This window comes from Desmodus rotundus, chromosome 12 (genome assembly GCF_022682495.2).
Source record: "Desmodus rotundus isolate HL8 chromosome 12, HLdesRot8A.1, whole genome shotgun sequence".
Taxonomy (NCBI): Eukaryota; Metazoa; Chordata; class Mammalia; order Chiroptera; family Phyllostomidae; genus Desmodus; species Desmodus rotundus.
In genome coordinates, this window is record NC_071398.1 from 42,301,484 (window position 1) to 42,325,005 (window position 23,522).

The following is a 23,522-nucleotide window of genomic DNA, read 5'->3' on the forward strand; positions in this document are numbered from 1 at the left end:
TCATTGTGTTAATTGCTACACTGTATTTACTTTCTGAGCACCTAGTATATGCCATGTACCATTCTAAGCATTAAAGATGTGATATAGTATTGCAATGAACGAGACAGACAAAAATTGTTGGTCAGGACTTTTTTCTTCTTCTCGCCTGAGGACACGTTCATTTATTTTAGAAAGAGGGGAAGGGATGAGAGAGGGAAACATCGACTGGTTGCCTCTCCTACACTCTCCAACTGGGGATCGAGCCCGCAACTAGGTGTGTACCCTCCTGGGAATCAAACCTGAGACCTTTCGGTTTACAGGACGCTCCAACCCAGCCACATCAGCCAGGGCAAATGTTTAGTTTTTGTTGCTGCTGTTGTGAATGGTATCCCTTCCCATTTTGCTTCCTCATTCTTGCTGGCACAAGGACGTTACTGGTAATTATCTCGTATAGGCCAGCTTATTAAACTCCCATATTGTTCTGCATTGTATTTCCATTGGACAGCACTGCCCTGTAACAACTTGGTTCATACTGCCAGTTACTATGTAATCTGCAGCGTCCCTCAGATGCAGCCCAATTAGCTAGCACTTTTGTGGACAGAAAATTTATTTTCCTGTGGGAACTGCTGTCACGTTAGTGCCATCACCATCTGGGACCACTGTGTGTTTCCCCGACCCAGACACTCTAGATCCAACGCAGAGTCCATTAATCTTCCGGACTTAGGTTTCTAGAAACCAGTCCCAGAGTCCCGCATGTTTGACAGCATCTGGGATGATATGTTAAAGATGGTTTTCCAGACATCCTGTCAGGTCCAAGTCCCTTGTGCAGCCATCTGACTGCTATCACGCCCTGGCTTTGGGCAGGCGATGAAGCTGGCACACAGCAGCTGGATGGAGTCCTGAGGTGCTTCCCTCATCTGACAGCCGACGATGCCAACATCCCCACAGACCTCGGGTGCTTTTGTAACACCTCTGTGCCAACCCTGAGGGTTGTATACTTGTGAGCACTGAAGTGATTTCTTTAGACGGGAGTCTTTTTATATGCGAGATGCTTTTCTTCAACTGCGCAGTTAAAAATTCCAAGCTACAAATGTGTGTATAGAATGAAAAGCACGTCTCTTTCCCCTCTCAAGTCCCCAAGTCTACTTTCTGCATTTCTGTGCACACAGAAACAGATGTGTCTAGACACGTATTTATTCCTCTGCACAAACGAGACGATCCTACTAAACTGTGCATCTCAATTCTTTTTTAAGTTAATCAATCAATCAAGGAGTTTTGAACCGTGTCCTGCGCCCCGAGTGTCTTTTGATCTGCATGAGATACAGCTGGGACTGCCGAGAGGAGTGTCACTTCTCCGTCCCCTCCTCTCCTGACCACAGTCAAAGACACATAGTGATTGTGGGGGTTCCTGAGGTAGGGCCGTCAGCTCGTTCACCACTTCAGACCAGTAACCTTCTGCAGAGTGGGGTCTGCCCAGGTACCAGACACACTGCAGCACCACTGACTAACCCGGCCCCTGCCTAGCCTCACATTTAAGCCTCCCATTTAAGACTCCTTTTGGTCAGTGGGCATCACCCCAAGGAGAACCTTCCATCTATTGAACCTCCACCCTGAACCTCGGTATCTTGTCTCAGACTCTGCCTTACAAAATGGCCACATCATTGACCTGGTGGTAGGAAACCATCTCACTATCCCTGTGAACTTTGTACTCTACGCCAGACTCACCCCCCTTACCAACCCACTCCTGTCGGAGCCAACTTGCTCATCATCTCCTCGTACATCACCGATCGTTTGATTTCTGCTTCTGCCCCACAGGTGTGTTTACAACTCTCCAGACCCCCTTACATTCGAATGAACCCTTCTGCCATGCCACACTCCAGCAGTGACAACAGTGTAACATCCCGCCTCATCTGTGTGCGTAAAAAGCACCGCACTTCTACCCCAACACGACCTGCTCCACGGCAGTGGTAGCGCCCTTGCCTTACCTGTCTTGTATCCCTTGCTGCCACTGACATCCTGGCAGCTGACTGGCACCCGGGTAGGCTTTAGGCAACCCAGTGGGACCGCAAGGACAGCCTCGAGCAGACAGGATAATTAGCACAAACGCACAGACTGACTGTTGGAAGCACCACTCTCTCTCTGTTACTCTCCTGCGTGGCAGGGAGGTGCGGTGATCGGAGGATACATCCACAGTCCTTTGATCTTCCTCCCTGCAAGAGCCAGAGCTACTCCCTCTGCCCACAGGGACGGCTACTTCAGAGGCTGGGTTATAAAGGCACCATGGCTACCTGCTTGCTCTCTCCTCCCTGACTGCTTATCCTCGGGGAGGTCAGCTGCCACGTCACGAAGGCCCCCAGGCAGCCCTGCGGAGAAGCTCATGGGGTGAGGAACTGGGATACTTTCCAACAGCCACTGAGGAACTGAGGCCTCCTGCTCAAAGCTAGATGCCACCCGAAGACATCCGGGAGGCACACACTCTACGTCCTGGTCAAGCGCTTAGGTGACTGTGCCAACACCTGACTGCCGCCTGCAGAGCCAGGGGGCGTCCTGCCCAGACAGACAATTTCAAGCATCTGCAGTCCGCCTTTGGAAATTCCGAGCTTAGCTTTTCAACCACAAACCTTGAAGGTTTGATGGTCGGGGATGGTGTCTGTGTTTGTGGTCTCGGCTATAAAATCGACACCCTCACCAAAAGGCCCGCTCCTGCTGCTGTTCCACAAAACCCTTCAGTCTGCCCCCGTCTGGAAGCTGGAAGCCGACCACTTCCTGCAATCAACACTGTGCTTTGCCCTCTAGGTAAGTTCTGAAACTATTTATTTAGCTATAAGGCTCCTTTTCCTCACCTCTAACACATCTCTACCTTCGACTCTTCGTCTAGCAGCTGCAGGCAGGAGAGAGAGCCCAGCCCAGGCCATGCCCCACAACTCGAGTCCCCAGATGGTCGTGAGATTAGAAGGACCTCACAGCACCGCACTCTATGAGGCCAGAACGCAGAAGGGAAACACCAGCGTCCCCCTCAACCATCCAGACCGCCTCCCCTCCTCCCAGCTGGCAAAAAGGCTGCGTGCAGCCTCTGCAAGTACCTAACTCAGCAACCGCACAGTTCAACTGTATGCCCCGTGCGTACTACATGCTGAGCGAGCAGCAGAACAGGCAAAAAAAAATGACGGAGGTTATAGCACAGACCTTTGACCGTAAGGGTTCCACCAGATTAATTTTTTTAGAAACAGCTTTACTGTGTTTGTAAGATTGACATATATTGTTTACTGACATTTCACACCTTTTTCTCTCTATGAACATATACAAACATATTAACAAAATGGGGTCAAACTGGAACCTTTCCTCTACAGCCGTCCTGGATCACTAAACATCAAATTGTTTACCTGTTACACGCCCCCAACCGGGGACCTGGCCTGCAACCCAGGCATGTGCCCTGACTGGGAACTGAACCGGCACACTTTCGGTTTGCAGGCCGATGCTCAGTCTACCGAGCCACATCAGCCAGGGCTCAAGACCATTTTTCTTCATTGCTTTCAGAGAGAAAGAAACATCAGTTGGTTGCCTCCCATACTTACTCCAACTGGGGACTGAACCTGCAACCTGGGTATGCACGCGCCCTAACCGGGAATCAAACCTGTGGCCTTTCAGTGTATAGGACAAAGCGCCAACCAACTGAGCCACACCAGCCAGGGCCATAATCTCTTCCTTCGATACCTTCTCACTACCCATCATTTGCAAAACCTCCCACTAAACCAACTCTCAAAGTGACCATTTTTACTGAAGCTACTGCCATGTCATTTCTTTAAGGACGACTGTGCTGTGCAGCACTCCAGCAGACTAAATTTGTGACTGAAGTGCTTTCCCTATTTATCAAACTTCTGGACCCTCCCATGCAGACTAGCTGCCGCCTGTGAAACTGCCGGCCTCCACTGCAGCCCTCCCTACGCAACACCTTCGTCAAGTTCTTCACGTTCACCATCAGATGAAGTTCTGAGTCCCTAACTAGAGACCTCAACTCACCCCTCCTTAGGAGGTTTCTCACTGAAGTGCACTCTCTGATGACTTCGCAGTCCTGAGACGTAGCTGAAGCCTTTCCCACACTCCTCACACTGATAGGGCTTCTCCCCAGTGTGGACCCTCTGATGACCTTGAAGGTACGAGCTCTTACTATAGCCTTTTCCACACACGTCACAGCGATACGGTTTCTCTCCGGTGTGCACTCTCCTGTGACTGAGGAGACCTGAGCCATACTTGAAGCCCTTTCCACATTCGCAACACGTGTAGGGCTTCTCTCCTGTGTGCAGTCTCTGGTGGGTGCGCAGATTCGAGCTGTAACTGAACCCCTTGCCACACTGATCGCACGTGTAGGGCTTCCTTCCCGTGTGGACTTGCTGATGTTTGTGAAGGCTTGAGGTGCATCTGAAGCCCTTCCCACACTCCTCACACTTATAAGGTTTCTCACCTGTGTGCACCCTCTGGTGAATGAGAAACCCTGAGCTGTGATTGAAGCCTTTGCCACACTCGGCGCATTTATAGGGTTTCTCCCCGGTGTGGACCCTCTGATGGATGACCAGGTCGAAGCTGTAAATAAAGCTCTTCCCACACATGTCACACAGGTAGGGCCTCTCTCCCGTGTGGACCTTCTGATGACTATGAAGGTCTGAATTCCGCCGGAAGCCCTTCCCACACTCCACACACGTGTAGGGTTTCTCTCCTGTGTGGACCCTCTGGTGCACGTGGAGGTCGGAGCTGCGGCCGAAGCTCTTCCCACACTCACATCTGTAGGGCTTCTCTCCCGTGTGCAGCCTCTGATGCCTGAGGAGCCCCGACCTGTAACTGAAACTCTTCCCACACACGTCACATGCATGCAGGCGCTGGCCCGTGTGAACTCTCTGGAGAGCCTGAAGGTACGAGTTGTGACCGACACCTCTATCACCCGTGTCACGCTGGAGGGGTTTTGCTCCCGTGTGTGTCTTCTGACGACTGCTGAGGTGGGTGCCGCAGCTGAACCCCTTCCCTCGGTCGCCGCAGCTGTGGGGTTTTTCTCCCGGGTGGACGTGCTGATGCTTGTGCAGCGCAGACTTGGCGCAGAATCCTTTGCCACACTCGCCACGAGTGTAGGGCTTGTCCCCGGTGTGCAGCCTCTGCTGGACCTGAAGCACCGAGTTGTAGCTGAAGCCCTTTCCACGCTCACGGCTTTTATACAGTTTCTCTCCACTGTGGCCTCTCTGGCGGACGAGCAGGCTGGAGCTTTGACCAAAGGCCTTCCCACACTCCTGGCGTCTGTAGGGCTCCTTCCCCGTGTGCCCCCACTGATGGATCAGAAGAACCAACTTCTGCCCGAACCCCTTCCCACACACATCGCATCTGTAGGGCATCTCTCCCGCCGGGACCCTGGCGCGGTTGTGAAGTCCTGTGTTCTGCTTGAAGCCCAGACTGTACTTGCTACTTTGATAGGATTTCTCTCCTGAGGGAATTCTTTCGTGTCCCTCAAGACAGGCAGTCTGCCTCCCATCCTGACCAAACTCATGAAACGTGTAGGGTTTCTCTTCCAAAGGGACTCTTGGAAAAGCATGGTGGTTTGAACCGTCCCCACAGCCATTTCCACATTCAGTACTTATCGAGCCACTCTCTCCGGGGTTGGGGTGATGAGGTACTGGCTGTTTACTGCAGTCTTTTCTACATTTATCGCCATTACAGGATTTCTCTCTTTCAGCTAAGCTGTGGTCACTGTGACAACTTGACTTACAGCTGAAGCCACAGCCATCCCACTCACATTCACATATTATATCCTCCACCTTGAGATTTTTACTCCTTTCTAGAACATTCCATGGCTCGTTCACAAAGGCTGTTGTCCAAGATTCTTGAATGGAGACTGGTCTCACAGCTTTCCAAGTGGGAAGCTCTTGATTTTCCAGATTGATGGGCCCATTTCCTTGAGGGCTATTCACCGAATTTTCAACTTGTGGACCCTGCGTAGATGCCCCTTCCCACTCCTGCCACAGGGAGGCGTCGTCTGAGCACTGGACCTCTTTCCCTTGAAGATCTACTCTATGGTCTTGACTCCCGGTTAATTCGCCAGCCGCCTGTTCCCAGATTTTCCAGTAGGAGAGCTCTCTGCATGAAAGGAACTTTAATTCTCTTTCTTGAATATACTCCATTTCCTTTACGTTCTTGTCTCCTATGGGATTAAAGACAATTCAGATATGAGAACGAGTACAAGACTGGTCCAGAAAGATCTGGTCCAAGAATGACATTTCAAGGCACTTATTTTTATGTCTGAAAAAAGGAAGAGGCTCCTATAAATAAGCTTTGAAGCTAAATCTTTTTTCTTCTTTTATTTATTTTTAGAGAGGGGAAGGGAGGGAGGCAGAGGAGAAAAACATCGATGTGTGAGAGAAACATCGCCGGGTGCCTCTTGCACACCCCTAACCGGGGACCTGGCCCACAACCCAGGCATGTGCCCTGATGGGGAATTCAACTGGCGACCTTGTGGTTCCCAGGCCGGCACTCAATCCACTGAGCCACACCAGCCAGGGCTGAATCTAAACCTTAACATGATTCTATTAGCAACATACTTAATTTAATCATATCGTTGCCAAGGAAAAAGAAATTCTGAACAGATTTTTACAGAGAAAATTCTCTTCTCCACTTAATGCTGTTGTTGCTAATAATTACAGTAACATCTAACACCACCTACGTGCCAACGATGTATGTGTATTACCTCCTTTACCCCTCAGAGTGACACTGAGGTGGGAACCATTGTTACCTTCACTTTACACACGAGGAAACCCAGGCACAGAGGGGTAAGTACACTACTTCAGTGACCCGCTGTGCTGAGAGGAAGGGCTGAGCGGGGTTCAAACGCAGAAGTCTGGTTTTACAGCCGCACTGAGCGCTCTCACCACACTGCCTCCCACGGGACTCTGGGAGCGTGCGCGCTGCACTTGGGAAGGGGACTAAGCACCAAGTCCTCCAAAGTGCATCAGCTGTGTCTCCTGTGAGCACAGGAAGCAGGAATGCAGATGACACTGATAAGGCATGGCGACACAAAAATACCAACGTATCCCCATTACTGGGTGTGGGGCATTAAGCTCATATTTATGACATAGTTACAGGTGGTTTAAAACACTTGTCCAGGTTTTCTGATATTCTTCTTCAGCTATTTTTATCTTTGAGGACTGAGGCAACACAAACCTGTTTATACCCAGGGGCGTGCAGGATTCTAGAGTTAAGTGAGAAAGCCATCAGAGGACTCCGAATATTCTGGAACAGTCTCTCTGCCACTGCCTGGCTGGTTCTCTCCAGGGGAGGGAAGTCCAGAGATCCCTCACTCGCTGTGCGTATGTCATTCTCTGCACAGCACGAAGGAACCACGAGAAGGCAGGGACTGGGGAGCAGAAATGAGGCTGCAGAACAATCCCCCACAACGGTCCTAGCAGTGTCCCCAGGCAAGACCAAGGTGCAGAATGGGCCTGTGTAACCAGCTCACCGCCTCACTGCCTGGCCACGCCTGCAGGCTCCATGGTTCTCACCTGGATGCGATTCTCTTATAGTTCCTCTCTCTGTCACCCAAGTCTCCCTGCCTTGTTCCAAATGGGGTATCTCATTAGGTTTAAAAGGCTGCCCTGAAAATACAAGAAAATGCAAGGCTTAGGCTCGTTTCTGAAGTGCAAAAAATTACCTGAAAATGTCACCCTAATCCCCTGACCTCCTGGCCTTTGCAAGACGGACGGGATAAGATTCAGGACCGGTCAAATGAAACTCCTTTATAAAAGCTCCATAACAAAAAGGGTTTAACTTATGTATGAAGAGCAAAAACTTCCTCTCTCTGGGGAACAAGAATACTCCAATAAGCTAAGTTTCAATGACCCAGAGGTTCCCCTCACCCAGTGAGACCAGGTTCCGGAAGTTCTCCAGCATCACGTCTCGGTACAGCTTCCTCTGGGAGGGGTCCAGCAGCCCCAGCTCCTCCTCGGTGAAGACCACAGCCACGTCCTTGAAGGTCAATGGCTCCTACAATGTAAAGCACCACCAGGAAAAACACTCACTTGATGAAAAGTAAGTTTGCTGTACTTACTGGGCATCATTAAGACAAGTAGACAAAAAAGCAGGAAAGTGCTCAGTTTGCCCAGGAAAGCAAGTGTGAGTACTGTTCGGTGCCAGTGATTTTGATTCTAACAAATGATCTTCCGTGGTCCTCCCAAGAGTAAACAGGAACATCCTCCGCTCGGTGCGAGCGCTTCCGGGGCGGCTTCCTGCAACTGCAGTGGCTGAACCACAGGGCCTGCACATTTTACAGGCGGCTCTACCGTGTAGATCACCGACTCTCCCTTCAGAGAGACTGCGACAACTCAACAGCTCCAACAGCACCTAGCTTTAGCATGCCCACGCCCGCACACCCCCAAATTCGGGCAAATCCTGCTCTTCACTGCCGTGGTCCCCCACCTTATCCACAGACACTTTTTTTTTTAATCCTCACCCGAGGAAATGTTTATTGATTTGAGAAAGAGAAGGAGAGAGAAAGGGAGGGAGGGACTGGGGTGGGGGAGAATATCAATGTGGGAGAGAAACATCGATTGGTTGCCTCCCGTATGCACCCTGACCAAGGATCAAAGCTGCAACCTAGGCATGTGCCCCGGGAATCGAACCCATAACCTTATGGTGTACGGGACGACCCGCCAACCGACTGAGCCACCCAGCCAGGATCACAGACGGGTTTCCATGCCAGCACTCGACAGTAACCACCAATGTGTTTACGCAACCATCTCCCCAACCAGATGCGACCTCTAAAGCAGCGGTTCAAACGATAGTTTCAAGTCATGCTGTGTCAGCCTTAGCAATAAATCACGGCCCAAGTTTTTGTGGGAATCGCTCCAGTCCAGTGAGAATCTCATATTAGATTTTTAAATTGTAATGTAAATATTAAAAAAATACCTAGGTGTCTTCCTGACTGAGGTTAGAATGGGCGAGGCCTTTTGAAACTAGCTATTTTGTGAATAAACACAACGAGGAGTGGAATACATTCACCTAACACATCATTTTCCCCTTTTCCCTTTTCCCAGGGAGATGTTTACCCTGATGCCTACAGCTGTATTTCCAGGGAGGAAAGTAAACTCAACCCACCTGAAACTTGGTCTTCTCTGCCCCGTGCTGGCAAAGGGCTGAGGCCTGGGAACACAGAGCTGGAGGAGAAGGAAGCCGTGAGACAGGGGTGGGGGAAGGTGCCTGCCTGGGCCTCAGGAACGCCTGCCCCTTACACACTGGCTCCTGGCAATCCCTCGTCCACCTAACTTTTCCTCTCTCCTCACCCCACTTAGATCCCCACCCGCACCCCACACCCTTCATCCACTCTCACCTCTTTCCTCATGTCTTGAAGTCAAAGTCTTCATGGTCTCCTCTCCCAGTTTTCCAAGAGCAACGACAATTTTATTTATTCTCTGATCTTCCTAAGCTGGAAAAGCAGAAAATGTAGGCCTTCTTCATCCTTAAGACGCTCCAAGCTCTGACAAGGAGTGTCGGATAAATACCTGAGGTCACAAGTGCCTGCCTCCACCTCCACTCTCTACAGCCTCGGTGGTTCCCACACTCCAGGGACCTGGGGGCTCAAGGGGGAACTTGACTTTGTCTGAGTTCTTTCTCCTGGGCCCCAGATTTCTGCGTCTCCAGTAGGGTTCACACCCTCTGGATACCATTTATTCCGCGGGCACTTACTGAGCAGCGGTACGCACGGTCTCTGTTCTGAAGGGATCGCAGTGCAGAGCCGGACGCCGCAGATGGTGAAGGACAGTCCACGAACTGCCTGCAGGGAGGGCCGGGCAGAACGTCGTGGTGAGACACAGCTCACGGAGGGGTGCGGAGCCCCACAAACATGGCGGGCGTGTGCCCTGTGAAGGAAAGCCGCAGTGTGAAAGCTTTAATAATGCGATACGGTGGGGGCTGCAAATATAAAAAATAAAAAATAAAATCATATCCCTGCTTTAAAGGATTCTTCAAATCATGATACAGGATAGCAAATGTTATCTAAGTCCAAATTTATAACCTTTTTGACCCGGGCCTCTTTTGGCAGCCTGGTGATGCTTATGGACTCCCACTCACAATGTTTCAAATGCACAAAGTAAAGCACATGGGAGCCCTGGCCAGGTAGCTCAGTTGGTTGGAGCGTTGTCCCAATACACCAAGGTTGTGGGTTTGATCCCCAGTCAGGGCACACACAAGAATCAGGTAACGAATGCATCACTAAGAGGAACAACATATCATTGATTTTCTCCCTCCCTCCGTCTCTCTCTCTGTGTCTCTCCTCACACCTTCCTCTCTCTCTGTAAAAAATTTTAAAAAACAGGATTATTTTAAAAGCTAATTACACTGACATACAACCTTCAAAACTTAAAACACCAAGTATATGCTTCTTTATTAACACATTAAATACCAAGAATCCATTAACTACCATAATTTTCAAAAAAATCAGTGTGGACAGTATTTTGAAAAATCTACACAAACTCTGATATAAAACTATCTCTGATTTACTTGAATAACAAAGTCACAGGTTCTGCTAATACCACTGTGGTTTGTTGTACAATCGTAACGGAAGGAAATGCTAATTTCCAGCTCAGCTAGTGCAAATCCCGCCCCCCCCCTCAGGGACCTGCAGCGTTGCGCCCATTGATCTCAAGCTCTCCTTTTCTAAATGAAGCCTCTCCCCTTCGGTCCAGACACCGCCAGGCTGACTCAATCACTCTGGGACCCAGCAACACTTGCTTTAAATTGCTGGTTCACCACCTTTCACATCACCTGTCCGCCTGTTAAAATCTCTAAGTCAAGGAAACGGAGTCTTCTTAGCAAACTCTGTCAGCGGGACGTGATGCAGAGAGGCGAACAGAACTCTTGGCACCAGCTTGGAGCTGGCCAGCAGGCAGCGCCGCGATACTGACCGTGCGCCCCTCAGGCCTTGCCGGTTCTCCCCTGATCCAAGCCATGGGGCAAGTTCAGACAAACAGATGCACGCGCTTGATGTCCACTCTAAGACACCCCCTGGGTTCTGCTGCTTGAGGAGCCCAAGTGTCCACCTTCCCTCCAACCATCTGTCCCAGACCCCCGCACGGCCCACTATGACAAGACCTGTGTGGCACCGTGTGGGCACTGCCCGCACTAGGGTCGCTCTCTCTGCAGCAAGTGTGGGGGACTGGCAACACGCTAACTTCCTCTCTGGAGGACAGAGAGGAAGTGCAGAGTAGAGGCCAAATGAGTAACAGGCCCTCCACACCAGTGCCATTTAAGATCAGCTCTTCAGTCCTGGCTGGTGTGGCTCAGCGGCCTGAGTCCCAGCCTGTGAACCAAAGGGTCGCTGGCTTGATTCCCAGTCAGGGCACATGCCTGGGTTGTGGGCCAGGTCCCCAGTAGGGGGCACGTGAGAGGCAACCACACAGTGATGTTTCTCTCCCTCGCTTTCTCTCCCCCTTTCTCCTCTGTCTAAAAATAAAATCTTAAAAACTTCCTGACCCTCCAGGGCTGTGCCTTGGGAACTTTGGAGTGCTTAAAAATCATGAGAGATTGTTAATACAGACTGCTGGACCCCACTTCCGAAGATTCTGACTCACCAGCTCAGCAGTGAAGCCCAAGAATCTGTATTTCTAAGTTTTTAGGGGATGCTGATATGGCTGCTCTGGGACCGCATTGTAACTAGCATGTGCTGAGACACTCTCGCTTACTCTGAATGGCTGATTTTCAGGGTTTCCAGGGGGGCTTCTAGTTTGTGCTAAACTTCCGGGTGGCTCCTCCTCACACCCCTGACCTCTAAAGGTTAGGGCTGCCTCAAGACGTAGTCCACAAAGTTCCCTCTAAACGCATGCATTCCCTCGGTCAACACAGCCCGCCTCACGGCTTCACTCAGCACCGGCTGGACATCTCCACTGGGATGTCTAAAAGGCACCTCAAATTTAACATGCCCCAAAACTGACTCCAGATGTGCCTCTTTCTTTTCCAATGAGGAAAAAGATTTTGGGGTGATGCCTGATTTCTCTCTCATGCATCAGCCAATACCTTCACATTATAGCCAGAATCGGACCCATTCTTCTTCCTGCTACTGAACACACCACCATCACCTCTCGCCAGAATTACCGCAATGGTCTACTCACTGGTCTCTCTGCTTCTATGCCTGTCCCCTTAGAGTCTATACCCTACCCAGCAGCCACTGCGATCTTTTTAATATATTTTAAAAAAATCATGTCACTCCTCTGGCCAAAACTTTCACCAAAATCCTTTCAATGAGCAAACGACCTTTCACTATCTGGCCTCCCAATACTCAGATTCCTACTCATCCTTCCTCTTTCTCATTCTGCTCGGCCCCTCTGGCCTCCTTATTGTTCTGCAAACAGACCAGCCATGCCTCGCCTCGGGGCCTTCTCTGGTGTCCCTCCACAAGCACCATCTTTCCGGTGAAATCGTCCCTGAGTCCCCTCTGCCAGCTCTCCCAACACCCCTTCCCTGCTTCATTTTCCTCCGTGAGACCCAGCATCTAACCTACCATCCATTTTCCCTCTCTATTGTCTTTCTGTGCCCATGTGAAGGTGAGCTCCGTGAGGGCTGGGAGTTTCATCTGCTCCTGAAACAATGCAGGTGTTCACTAAATATTCCAACGGGGGAATGAGACTAACCTGAACTCATCCTGCTGACACCTGGATCCTGGGCCTTTTGACACCAGTGACAGGGCAGAACGGGTTTTGTGCCTCGCGTCATCCACTTAGTAAATTACATGCTAAGGACCACGAGCCACGGTGGTCACCAGGGTACACAAGGACTCTGCGTTCAAGCAGCTGACATTCTAGCTGGAAAGACAGCAGACATTTACTGAAATTCAACTATGTATCAGGTGCTTATACTATAAAGATATAGCATGGCTGGTGTAGCTAAGTGGATTGAGTGCAGGCTGTGAACCGAAGGGTTGCTGGTTTGATTCCCAGTCAGGGAACATGTCTGGGTTGCAGGCCACGCCCACAATGGGGGGTGCGTGAGAAGCAACCACACATTGATGATTCTTTCCTTCTCTTTCTCCGTCCCTTCTCCTCTCTCTAAAAATAATAAATAAATCTTAAAAAAAATAAAAAAAAGAAAGAAAGATAGATACCGTCTGTGTGGCGTTATCTGGGGAGATAGAGAGGATGCAGAAATACCTGGCAACAAAGGGATAGAAGTAATAGGAATAAGAGCAAAAGTAACAGGACTAGATGAGTAATTACATGTGGGGATAAAAAGGAGGAGAAACCCAATAATAATGTATCTGGGGTTGAACTTTAAGAAAAATGCATAAATTATGAAGTTCTACGTCAGACAGCAAGAGGAGGAGCAGGGAGCTGGAAGCTGCAGTTTACCTCCCAACCCTGGCACTGCCAAACGCGGGTTTAACTCTGGCTCAGCCACTGTGCAGTTGTCCTGACACCAGTCACATGACGCAGCTCTGAATGAGTCTGCTCTTCCCTCTGTTCAGTGAAGAGAATACTTACTTGCCGAGTTGAAAGAACTAAGTCTTTCTCTCACACATACACACACATGCCTGTCTGAATAAAGCGCATAGCCCAGTACGTGGCACATAGAGAATCTCCAACAAACTATTGTTATTCATTCATATGAGCACTAACCTAGGAACACAGGCATCCATTCATTTAATACCTTCAGTCTCTAACTACATCTTGGCCACAGTACCAAACACTGGGGATACAGCAGTAAATAACTGGACGTGGTATGTGTCTTATGGCGCATGTATTCTGGTGGGTAAACAAGTCTACAGTGATCTTTGCTTACAAAACGGGCAATGGAGAAAAGAAAACGTACATGGTAACTTCTTGTTCACCAGCCAGAAGTTCTCTTGGAAAGAACACAGTTGGCAAGTGCCAGAGGGGCAACCTGAAAGCAGGCTGTCGCCACGGTCTCTAAGACCTGCATGAAGACAAATCAGCTGCGCGAAGATCTGGGATGAGCGCAGAGGGAACGGCAAGGGCAAAGGCCCCGACTTCTGGTTATAACATCTCCTGGCCAAGTGACATTTGTTAACTTTTAACCTTTCTAAGTCTCAGCATTTTCATCTGTAACACGGGACTAATAATACCTACCTTACAATGTTGCTGAGCAAATTAAATGTATTTACTCATTCAGGTATTTTCTGAGAGACTACTAGATGCCAGGCGCTGCTCTGGGTACTAAAGATACAGCAGTGAATGCCCTCGGCATAGTAACTGGCATATAATACGCACTTTAGGCACATACCGTAACAGTTCCAGTAATCATTTCCACCCTGTACCTAGCACTGCCCTGAAACACAGTAAGCTGAGTGATATACTGACCAACTGAACCCGTACTAGGAGCCAGGGAGAGAATACAGTAGATAAAGACACTGGGAAATTCCTCAACCTTAGAAGAAACTCATTTCTGGGAGAAGGCAGCTATTATGGCAAAGGGGCGTGAACGGGCATTTGTCAAAACCACAGGCTAAACAATGAGGTCAGGAGCGCAGGCCTCGTTTGGGGAGAGAGCTGGCACTGCCATAAAACAAGAACCAACCAGAGATCCCAAGGATCTCTAAGAGGAAAAACAGGGCATATACATAACTAAGGTTTAAAAACAAACCCCAGTCCAGAGGTTGGCTACCGTGAAAAAATTCAAGGTATTTTCAATCCGCGCCTGTCTGAACTGGAGTTTCCCAAACCGAAAGATCCCCGTTTTAAACCCGGAGCAGCCAGTCTGGAACTGTCCCTTCGAAGCCTGGGGTGGGGAGGGGGAGTGCCACATGGTGCCGGCCCGAGCCCCACCCCCAACCCCAATCCTGGACGCTCTGTGACTCGCCTCCTCAAACCCTTCCTTCGCCAGGCCGAGCTCTGAGCCTCCACCACACGCCGCCCCTTTCTTCCCACGTCCTAAACATCCAGCGTCTGTCCCCGCTACCGAACGAACACCTCCCAGAAGACTCGCGTCCCTCAGCCCACTCGCCAACGCACAGGAAATGACAGCAGCGGTGCACCCCCCGAAGCGGAAGTGGGCGCCTTGGGAGGGTGCGGACTACAATTCCCAGAACCCTCTTCGGCGCTCGGACTTATTTAGGGTGCAGATGGTGAATAAGCGTCCACGTTGAGCCCTGCCCACAGGGTCCAGTGCTGGGTTGCGGGTGCAGCGAGTGTATCCAGGGAAGCCGGGAGACACATGATGTTTGGGCGCTCAGCTTTGGGGCACTGCTACAGCTTTCTTAAAAAAAAAGTGATCACTCACTACTAATATGTTCATGTTATATAAAATGTGACGATACTGTCAGCCAAGTACATAATCCTATCTCCAGGGGATATATAAAACACTGTTGGGGGGGTTACAGGGCGGAGGGGAATAAAGGGGAGAAAAATGGGACAGCTGTAATAGCATAATCAATAAAATATATTTTAAAAAACACTGTTGATGTTTTGGTACAAGTTACTGTTACACTATTTTTTTTTTAATTCCAAAAGTAGTGCATAGTCAATGTTAAAAGTAAGGAAAAAAGAAAAGAAAAAAGAATGTTAAGAAAAGTAAGGAAACACATTTTAAAAGAGCGAAATGAAAGTTCTTCTATAATCGTAGCACCCAGAAAAAAGCATCATTAGTACCCTGGCCGATGTAGTTCCTAATCTCCTATGTGACTAAATATGTATTTAAAATTTTTTTTCCCCACAAAATGGTCATCACCATATTTGGAACGGTTTGTTTTTTCTCTCCATGTATCCTGAGCAGCTTTTCATATCACTAATGAAATCATTTTAAGTGGTTGCTTCGGATTCTGTAGTTTTAGATACTTTACCACCTAGTCCACCAATGAAGTTATATTTCCAATCTCAGTTATCATCAAAACCAGAAACAATCATTGTCTTTCATTTTTTCCAATTTGATGGGCCAAGCGTGCTATCGCATTATTGCATAATACAATCCTGAGGGGACTAGGCCATTAAACGAAGCATTTCGTGTAGACAGCAAAGCAGGAACATAAAATGAAAGGGGACCTCGGTGATCTTGTTAAACCGCTGCACCGACCAAACAACCGCCAAAGCCACCGCAAATATGGAGCAAGTTTTTCTGATAATTGTGGGCGAAAGCATTCCTTCTGCTACAGACACATGCAGCGTTAGCCTTGATAGAGTCTCTGTAACATCCTTGCAGATTTGTGTCTGAAAATCATGTCAGAGTGAACAGTATTTTCAAGGATGGCAAATGTGGTAAGAATTATGTCATGGAAATCAGCATGAATTCCCTAATGTGACACTTGGGGTGTCTGATTTGGTTTTCTCACGTATGTGTGAAGTGTCCAAGCCATCAGAAAACACACGCTGACAGAGATCTTTGCCTCCCCCAAACTGTGACCTTCGTGGCCTTTAAAGACACTTCAGGGATGGTGCTGGCCTTTTAAAATTAATCTGCTGACTTAGAAGCACAGTCATCCAAGTACACAACTATGATGATGATCAAGAACAGCGATTTTCACTGTTCATCTCATGGCCCACATAAACTAATTACTAAAATTCTGCAGCACACCAAAAAATGTTTTTTTGATGATCTGACCAAAAAAAAAAAAAAGGTATAATTTTGATTCATTCATACGGGTCAGCTATTGTGTTGGCTGTTGCCATTTTTTTAATCTGACAATCTAAGGCAGGGGTGCCAAACTCATTTTTACCAGGGGCCACATCAACCTAGAAGTTGCCTTCAAAGGGCCGAATGTAATTTCAACTCCTTAACAGTTAAGGAGTAGTTACATTTATACAGTCATAAAATTATTTTGGCCCTTTGAAGGCAACTGCGAGGCTGATGTGGCCGCCGGTGAAAATGAGTTTGACACCCCTGATCAACAGGAAAAAGGTCAGTGCCCCTGACTAAATAGTCAGAAATTGCCTGTTTTAAAAATTCTTGGGGCCCACTGGTTGAAAATTGCTGATCCAGCCCTGGCTGATGTGGCTCAGTGGTTGAGTGCTGGCCTGTGAATCAAAGGATCTCGGATCGAATTCACAGCCTAGGGCATATGCCTGGGTTACAGGCCCCCAGTAGGGGGCACACAAGAGGCAACCACACATTGATGTTTCTCTCCCTCTCTTTCTCCCTGCCCCCCCCAAAATAAATAAAATCTTAAAAAAAGAAAATTGCTGATCTATATATTTTATTCTGCTGTATTAAAGCTATTATTAATAGTATTATTAAATATATACATATGCTATATTGTTATATTTTTGACTGATACATATTTTATATATAATACACAATTTATATGTCTATGTACTCTGGCTATGAGTCTTGTCTGATATATATTTTTAATATCACTATATGGCTTATATATTTTTTTAATAAACTATCACTATATGGTTTATTTTATCACCTTTTAGTAGTGCCTCTTGATGAGCAGAAGTTCTTAATTTTAATCTTTCTGCCATTTAGTTTTGCAAATGGAGTGAGGTAGGACTCAGAATAGTTTTCCACAAGAATATCCAATTGTTTCTTTTATTGACTCAAATTCAGGTGATCATGCAAACGGATTCTCCATTCCGTCTCATTGGTCAATTTGTCTATCTTGGGATAATATAGTATCTTCTTTTTTTTAATGTGTGGTTGCCTCTTGCGTGCCCTCAACCGGGGACCTGGCCCACAACGCAGGCATGTGCCCTAACTGGGAATTGAACCAGTAACCCTTTGGTTCGCAGGCCTGCACTCAATCCAGTGAGCCACACCAGCTAGAGAGAAAAAATGCTTTAATACAATTAAGTTTAAGAAAAACTACTAGTTGGGGTTTTTTGTTTTTTATAGTTGACATACAATGTTATATTAGTTTTGGGTGTACAACATAATGACTAGACATGTATATACCTAAGTGATCATAATGAGTCCAGTACCCACTTGCCACCACACACAGTTATTAACAATATTATTTTATAAATTTTAAATCATTTTTACTTTTCAATTACAGTTGATATATACAATATAATATTAGTTTCAGTGTACACCCCGGTGATTGACATTAGAGAATGTCTATAATGACGCTCTAGGTGATCATCCTGATAATTCCCATAACCATCCGGCACCATACATAGTTATTGGACTATTACTGACTGTATCCCTCTGCTGTACTCTTCATCCCCGTGACTATTCTGTAACTACCAATTTGTACTTCTTAATCTCTTCTCCTTTTTCGCCCATCCCCTTAACCCTCTCCCATCAGGCAACCATCAAAATGTTCTCTGTATCTATGAGTCTGTTTCTGTTCCGCTTGTTCATTTATTTATTTATTTTAGATTCAGTTGTTAATAGATATGTATTTATCACCATTTTATTGTTCATATCTTTCTTCTTTCTCCTTTCTCCTCCTCCTCCTCCTCCTCCTTCTTCTTCAAGAAGACCCTTTAACAGTTCATGTAATACTGGTTTGGTGGTGATGAACTCCTCTAGCTTTTTCTTGTCTGGGAAGCTATTTATCTGTCCTTCAATTTTTTATTTTGTTTTTTTAAAGATTTTATTTATTTATGTTTAGAGAGAGGAGAAAGAGAGAAAGGGAGGGAGAGAATATCTGTGCAAGAGATACATCAATTGGTTGCCTCTTGCGTGCCCCCAAGGGATCCTGGCCTGCAACCGAGGCATGTACCCTGACTGGGGATCGAACCAGCAACCCTTCAGGTCACAGGCCAGTACTCAATCCAGTGAGCCACACCAGCCAGAGCTGTCCTTAAATTTTTTAAAAAAAATTATTGGTTAGAGAGAGAGAGAGAGAGAAATATTGATTAGTTGTTCCACTTACTTATGCATTCAGTCGCTTGTTCTTATATGTGCCTGCCTGAGGATGAACCCCACAACCTTGGCATATCAGGACAACATTCTAACCACCTGAGCTGCCTGGCCATGGCCTGTCCTGATTCTAAATTCCTTGCCAATCCCTCTGGCCTGCAAAGTTTCTGTTGAGAAATCAGCCAAAGGTTTTATGGGAGCTCCCTTGTAAGTAACTAACTGCTTTTCTCTTGCTTCCTTTAAGATAACCTCTTTGCCTTTAGCTTTTGCATCTTAATTATGAAGTGTCTCGGTGTGGGCCACTTTGGGTTCACCTTGTTTGGGACTCTGCACTTCCTAGACTTGTGTCTATTTTTCTCACCAGGTTAGGGAAGTTTTCTATAATTTTTTCAAATACGTTTTCTTGCTCTCTCTCTCCTCCTCCCAGCAACCCCATGATGCGAATGTTGGTGTACTTGAAGTTTTCCCAGAAGTTCCTTATACTATCCTCATTTTTAAAATTCTTTTTTCTTTTTGGTATTGCAATTGGGTGTTTTTTGCTTCCTTATATTCCAATCACTGATTTGATTCTCTGCTTCATTTACTCTACTGTTGATTCCTTATAAATTATTCTTCATTTCAACTAGTGTATCCTTCATTTCTGACTGGCTCTTTTCATGGGTTTCTTTTTTATGCTGTTGAAGTTCTCACTAAATGCATCTACTCTTCCCCTAAGTTCACTGAGCATCCTTATAGCCAGTGTTTCAAACTCTGCATCTAGCAGATTGCTTGTTTCCATTTTGTTTAGTTCTTTTTCTCAGGTTTTGTTCTGTTCTTTCATCTGGGCCATGTTTCTTTGTCTCCTCATTTTGACAGCTTCCCTGTGTTTGTTTCTGTGTATCAGGTAGAGCTGCTATGTCTCCTAGGCTTGGTAGAGTGGCCTGATATAGTAGATGTCCTGAATGGTCCAGTGGCACAGTCTCCTGTTCACCTGAACAGTTCATTTCAGGTGTGCCCCAACAGAGCCGGACTTACATCGCAGGGCTCTGGTGCCCCCTGAGTCTGACCCTTGAGTGTGTCACCTGTGGATGTGGTTGGGTGGTGCTTTGAAGTGGTCTGAGGCTGTCCACCAGGTGCACTGGCTCTGGGGCCTCTTGAGAGGTGCAGATCAAGGTCAGCAACCACCTATGTTCTGCTAGGGCTTCCCATCATGAGCTACAAAATGATCTTAGATGGCTGCTACTTCTGCTGTGCTTGGAGGTGTCCAGGAGAAGCCAAGCAGCAAACAAAGGCCAGCTGCCCATAGTGCCAGGCCTGGAGCCAACTTAGCTAAAGATACAGGGCATGTTAAGGCCAGATGCTGCTTGTTTGAGAGATATTAGGAAAGTCTGAAGCATGAGCTAAGACAGGCCATTTGTATGGAAAAGCCACTTGAAAGCTTGGGTGAGCCCACCAGTTGGGTGGGGCAGGGTCTCAGGGTATCACCGAGCCAGGTGAACAACATTAGCCAGGCTGATGGAGGCTCAGATATGGTGCCCCTATTGGGGGATGGCTCAGCAAAGGAACAACAGCCTCTGCCAGCACTTCTGTGTGGAAGAAAGCTGTCCTTTCAGTTCTTGCCCCAATCTCAGTCAATCCAGTTCCTTCCTGTATGTCCCTGGTGCCTTTTGAGCTGCTGCCCCAGCACTGGAGCTTAGAGGGAGTTAGTCCAAGTAAGTTCATGTGTGGGCACTTTAAGAGAAATGCCTGGGGCTCCAGAAGCCTTCTGTCTCACTGAGCCACAATCCCCGCTGGTTTTTACAGCCAGAAGTTATGGGGACTTCTCTTCCTGGCACTGGAACCCTGGGCTAGGGGGCCTGATTTGGGGCTGGGACACCTCGCTCCTCAGGGGGAAACTCCACAGCCAAGATATCCATCCCGATTTTTATCCACCACACGTGGGCATGGGACCAGCTCTTTCCGTATCTCTGCCCTTCCCACCAGTCTTGATGTGGCTTCTTCTTTTTTAAAAAAATTATTTATTTACTTTTAGAGAGAGAGAAAGGGAGGGAAAGAGAAACATTGATTTGTTGTTCCATCTATTTATGCCTTCATTGGTTGCTTCTTGTATGAGCCCTGATAGGGCATCAAACCCACAACCTTGGAGTATCAGGACGATTCTCTAACTCACCGAGCTACCCAGCCAGGGCCCTGTGGCTTCTTTATATCATTAGTTGTAGGACTTTTGTTCAGCTAGGTTTCAGGCAGTTCTGAATGGTGATCATTTTAGAGTTTAGCTGTAATTTTGACGTGGTTGTGGGAGGATTCAAGCACTGCATTTATCTATGCTGCCATCCTGACTGGAAGCTATTACAATATTACTGACTATATTTCCTGTGCTGTACTTTACATCCCTGTGACTATTTTTATAACTGGCAATTTATACTTAATTCCCTTCACATTTTTTACCCACCCCTCACCCAATCTGTAAACCAACAGTTTGTTCTCTGTATCATACTAGCCTCACTATATAACAATACATTTTATTTATTTGTTGAGATTACATTGGTTAATAACATATAAGTTTCGGGTGTACAGCATTATAATTCAACATCCATATACACTTTAGATGCTCACACTCGAAAGTGTAGTTTCCTTCTACCACCATATACTTCACTCACTTTACCCATTTTTCTCACCTTTACCCTCGTTTCCTTCTGACAAACACTATTCTGTTGTCTGTACCTACAAGTTTGTTTGGTTTGGTTTGGTTTGTTCATTTTTTTTTTCTTGTTTCATATTCCACATATGAGTAAAATCATATGGTTTTTCTTCTTTTCTGATTTATTTCACTTTGCATAATGTCTTCAAGATCTATTCATGTCACAAATAGCAGTATTTTATCTTTTTATTCCTGTGTGTGTGTGTATATATATATATATGCTACATCTTTATCCACTCATCTCTGGGTGGACACTTCGGTTGTTTACAAATCTTGGCTACTGTGAATAATGCTGCAATGAGCATACAGCGCATATATCTTCTCAAATTAGTGTTTCACATTCTTTGGGTAAATACCCAGAAGAGGAATTGCTGGATCATATGGCAGTTCCAGTCTTAACTTTTTAAAAAGCCTCCTATTGTTTTCCATAGCGGCTGCACCAATTTACAAACCCACACACAATCTGTGTTCTCCACATCCTTCCCAGCACCTGTTATTTCTTCTGTTTCTGATAAGAGCCCTTCTGACAGGTGTGAGGTGACAGCTCACTGTGGTTTTCATGTGCATTTCCCTAATGACTAGGGGTGTTGAAAATCTTGTAATGTGCCTGTGGCCACCTGCATGAAAAAAATGTCAATTTAGATCCTCTGCCCATTTTTTATCAGATTTTTTGAGTTGTATGAGTTTTTTCTATGGATCTTGGATATTATCAGAAATATCATTTGCAAATATCTTCTCCCATTAGGTTGGTTGCCTTTTTGTTTTGTTAATGGTTTCCTTTGCTCTGCAGAAGCGTTTGAGTGTACTGCAGTCCAATTTGTTTATTTTTATTTTCCTTTCCCTTGTCTTTGCAGTCAAATTCACAAAAACATCACTAAGACTGATGTCCAGCAGCTTAGTGCTATGTGTTATTGTATGTATTCTATTGTTTCAGGACTTACATTCAAGTCTTTCCTCCATTTTTAGTTAATTTTTATGTATGATGGAGGATGGTGTTCTAGTTCCATTCTTTTGCATGTGGCTTATCCAGTTTTCCCAATACCATTTATTGAAGAGAGCTTTCTTTCCCTTGGCTCCTTTGTTGTAAGTTAGTTGTCCATATATGTGTGGGTTTACGTCTGGGCTCTCAATTCTGTTCTACACTGTGTTTTTCTGCCAGCACCATACTGTTGTGGTTACTATAGCTTTGTAGTATCGTCAGAAATCAGGGTGTGTGATTCCTCTAGCTTTCTTCTTTTTTCTCAGGATTGCTTTTGCTATTGGGGTCTTTTGTGACTCCATGCAGAGTTTAGGATTACTTTGTTATATTTCTGAAAAATGTCATTGGGATTTTGATAGGAATTGCACTAAAATATAAATTGCTTTAGGTAATATGGGCAGCTTAACAATTTTAATTTTTCCAATCCATGAGCATGAAATATCTTTCCATTTCTTTGTGTCTTTTTCAACTTCTTGTAGTTTTCAGCATACAGTACTTTCAACTCCTTTAAGTTTATTCCTGGATATTTTTTTTTGTAGCAATTGTAAATAGCATTGTTTTACTTTTATTTCTGATAGTTTGTTAGTGTATAGAAATGCAACTGATTTTTATATCTTGATTTTGTATCCTGCTACACAACTGTACTTACATATTATTTCTAATAGTTTTTGGTGGACTCTTTAGTGTTTTCTCTATAATGTCATCCAGAAACAGTGACAGTTTTACTTCTTCCTTTCCAATTTTGATGCCTTTTATTTTCTTTCCTAATTGCTCTGTCCAGGACTTCCTGTACTATGCTGAATAACAGTGGTGAGAGTGAGCACCCTTGTCTTGTTCCTGATCTTAGAGAAAAAGCTTTTCATTTTTCACCATATTAGTATAATATTGAGTATAATATTAGCTAAGGATTTGTTATATGTGGCCCTTATTATGTTGGTGTACTTTCCTTCTATACCCACTTTATTGTGTTTTAATCATAAATTCATGTTGTAATTTATCAAATGTTTTTCCTACATCTGTTGAGATGATCATGTAACGTTTTATCTTTCATTTTGTTAATGTGGTGTATCGTGTTTGATGTGCAGATGTTAAACTGTCCTGCATCCCTGG

At 46.3% G+C, this 23,522-nt stretch overlaps 1 protein-coding gene across 12 annotated transcripts; it reads right to left on the reverse strand.

The window, feature by feature from the left end:
• ZNF229 (zinc finger protein 229) lies at positions 1-15,004 on the reverse strand. 12 transcript variants are annotated; one of them, XM_071219745.1, is made up of 9 exons: positions 14,815-14,990; positions 13,347-13,454; positions 12,633-12,803; positions 9,694-9,781; positions 9,338-9,484; positions 9,106-9,164; positions 7,869-7,995; positions 7,515-7,607; positions 2-6,160 (listed from the first exon to the last, which is right to left on the reverse strand). In XM_071219745.1, the coding sequence occupies exons 5-9, from the start codon at positions 9,369-9,371 to the stop codon at positions 3,996-3,998; spliced, it is 2,478 nt and encodes an 825-aa protein (XP_071075846.1). In that variant the 5' UTR covers positions 9,372-9,484; positions 9,694-9,781; positions 12,633-12,803; positions 13,347-13,454; positions 14,815-14,990; the 3' UTR covers positions 2-3,995. The 12 variants fall into 12 exon arrangements, with proteins under 12 accessions (XP_071075848.1, XP_071075846.1, XP_071075842.1 ...); XM_071219741.1 differs by having other exon boundaries at positions 9,338-9,433; positions 9,694-9,866; XM_071219740.1 differs by having other exon boundaries at positions 9,694-9,866.
• Between the last annotated feature and the right edge of the window lie 8,518 nt (positions 15,005-23,522).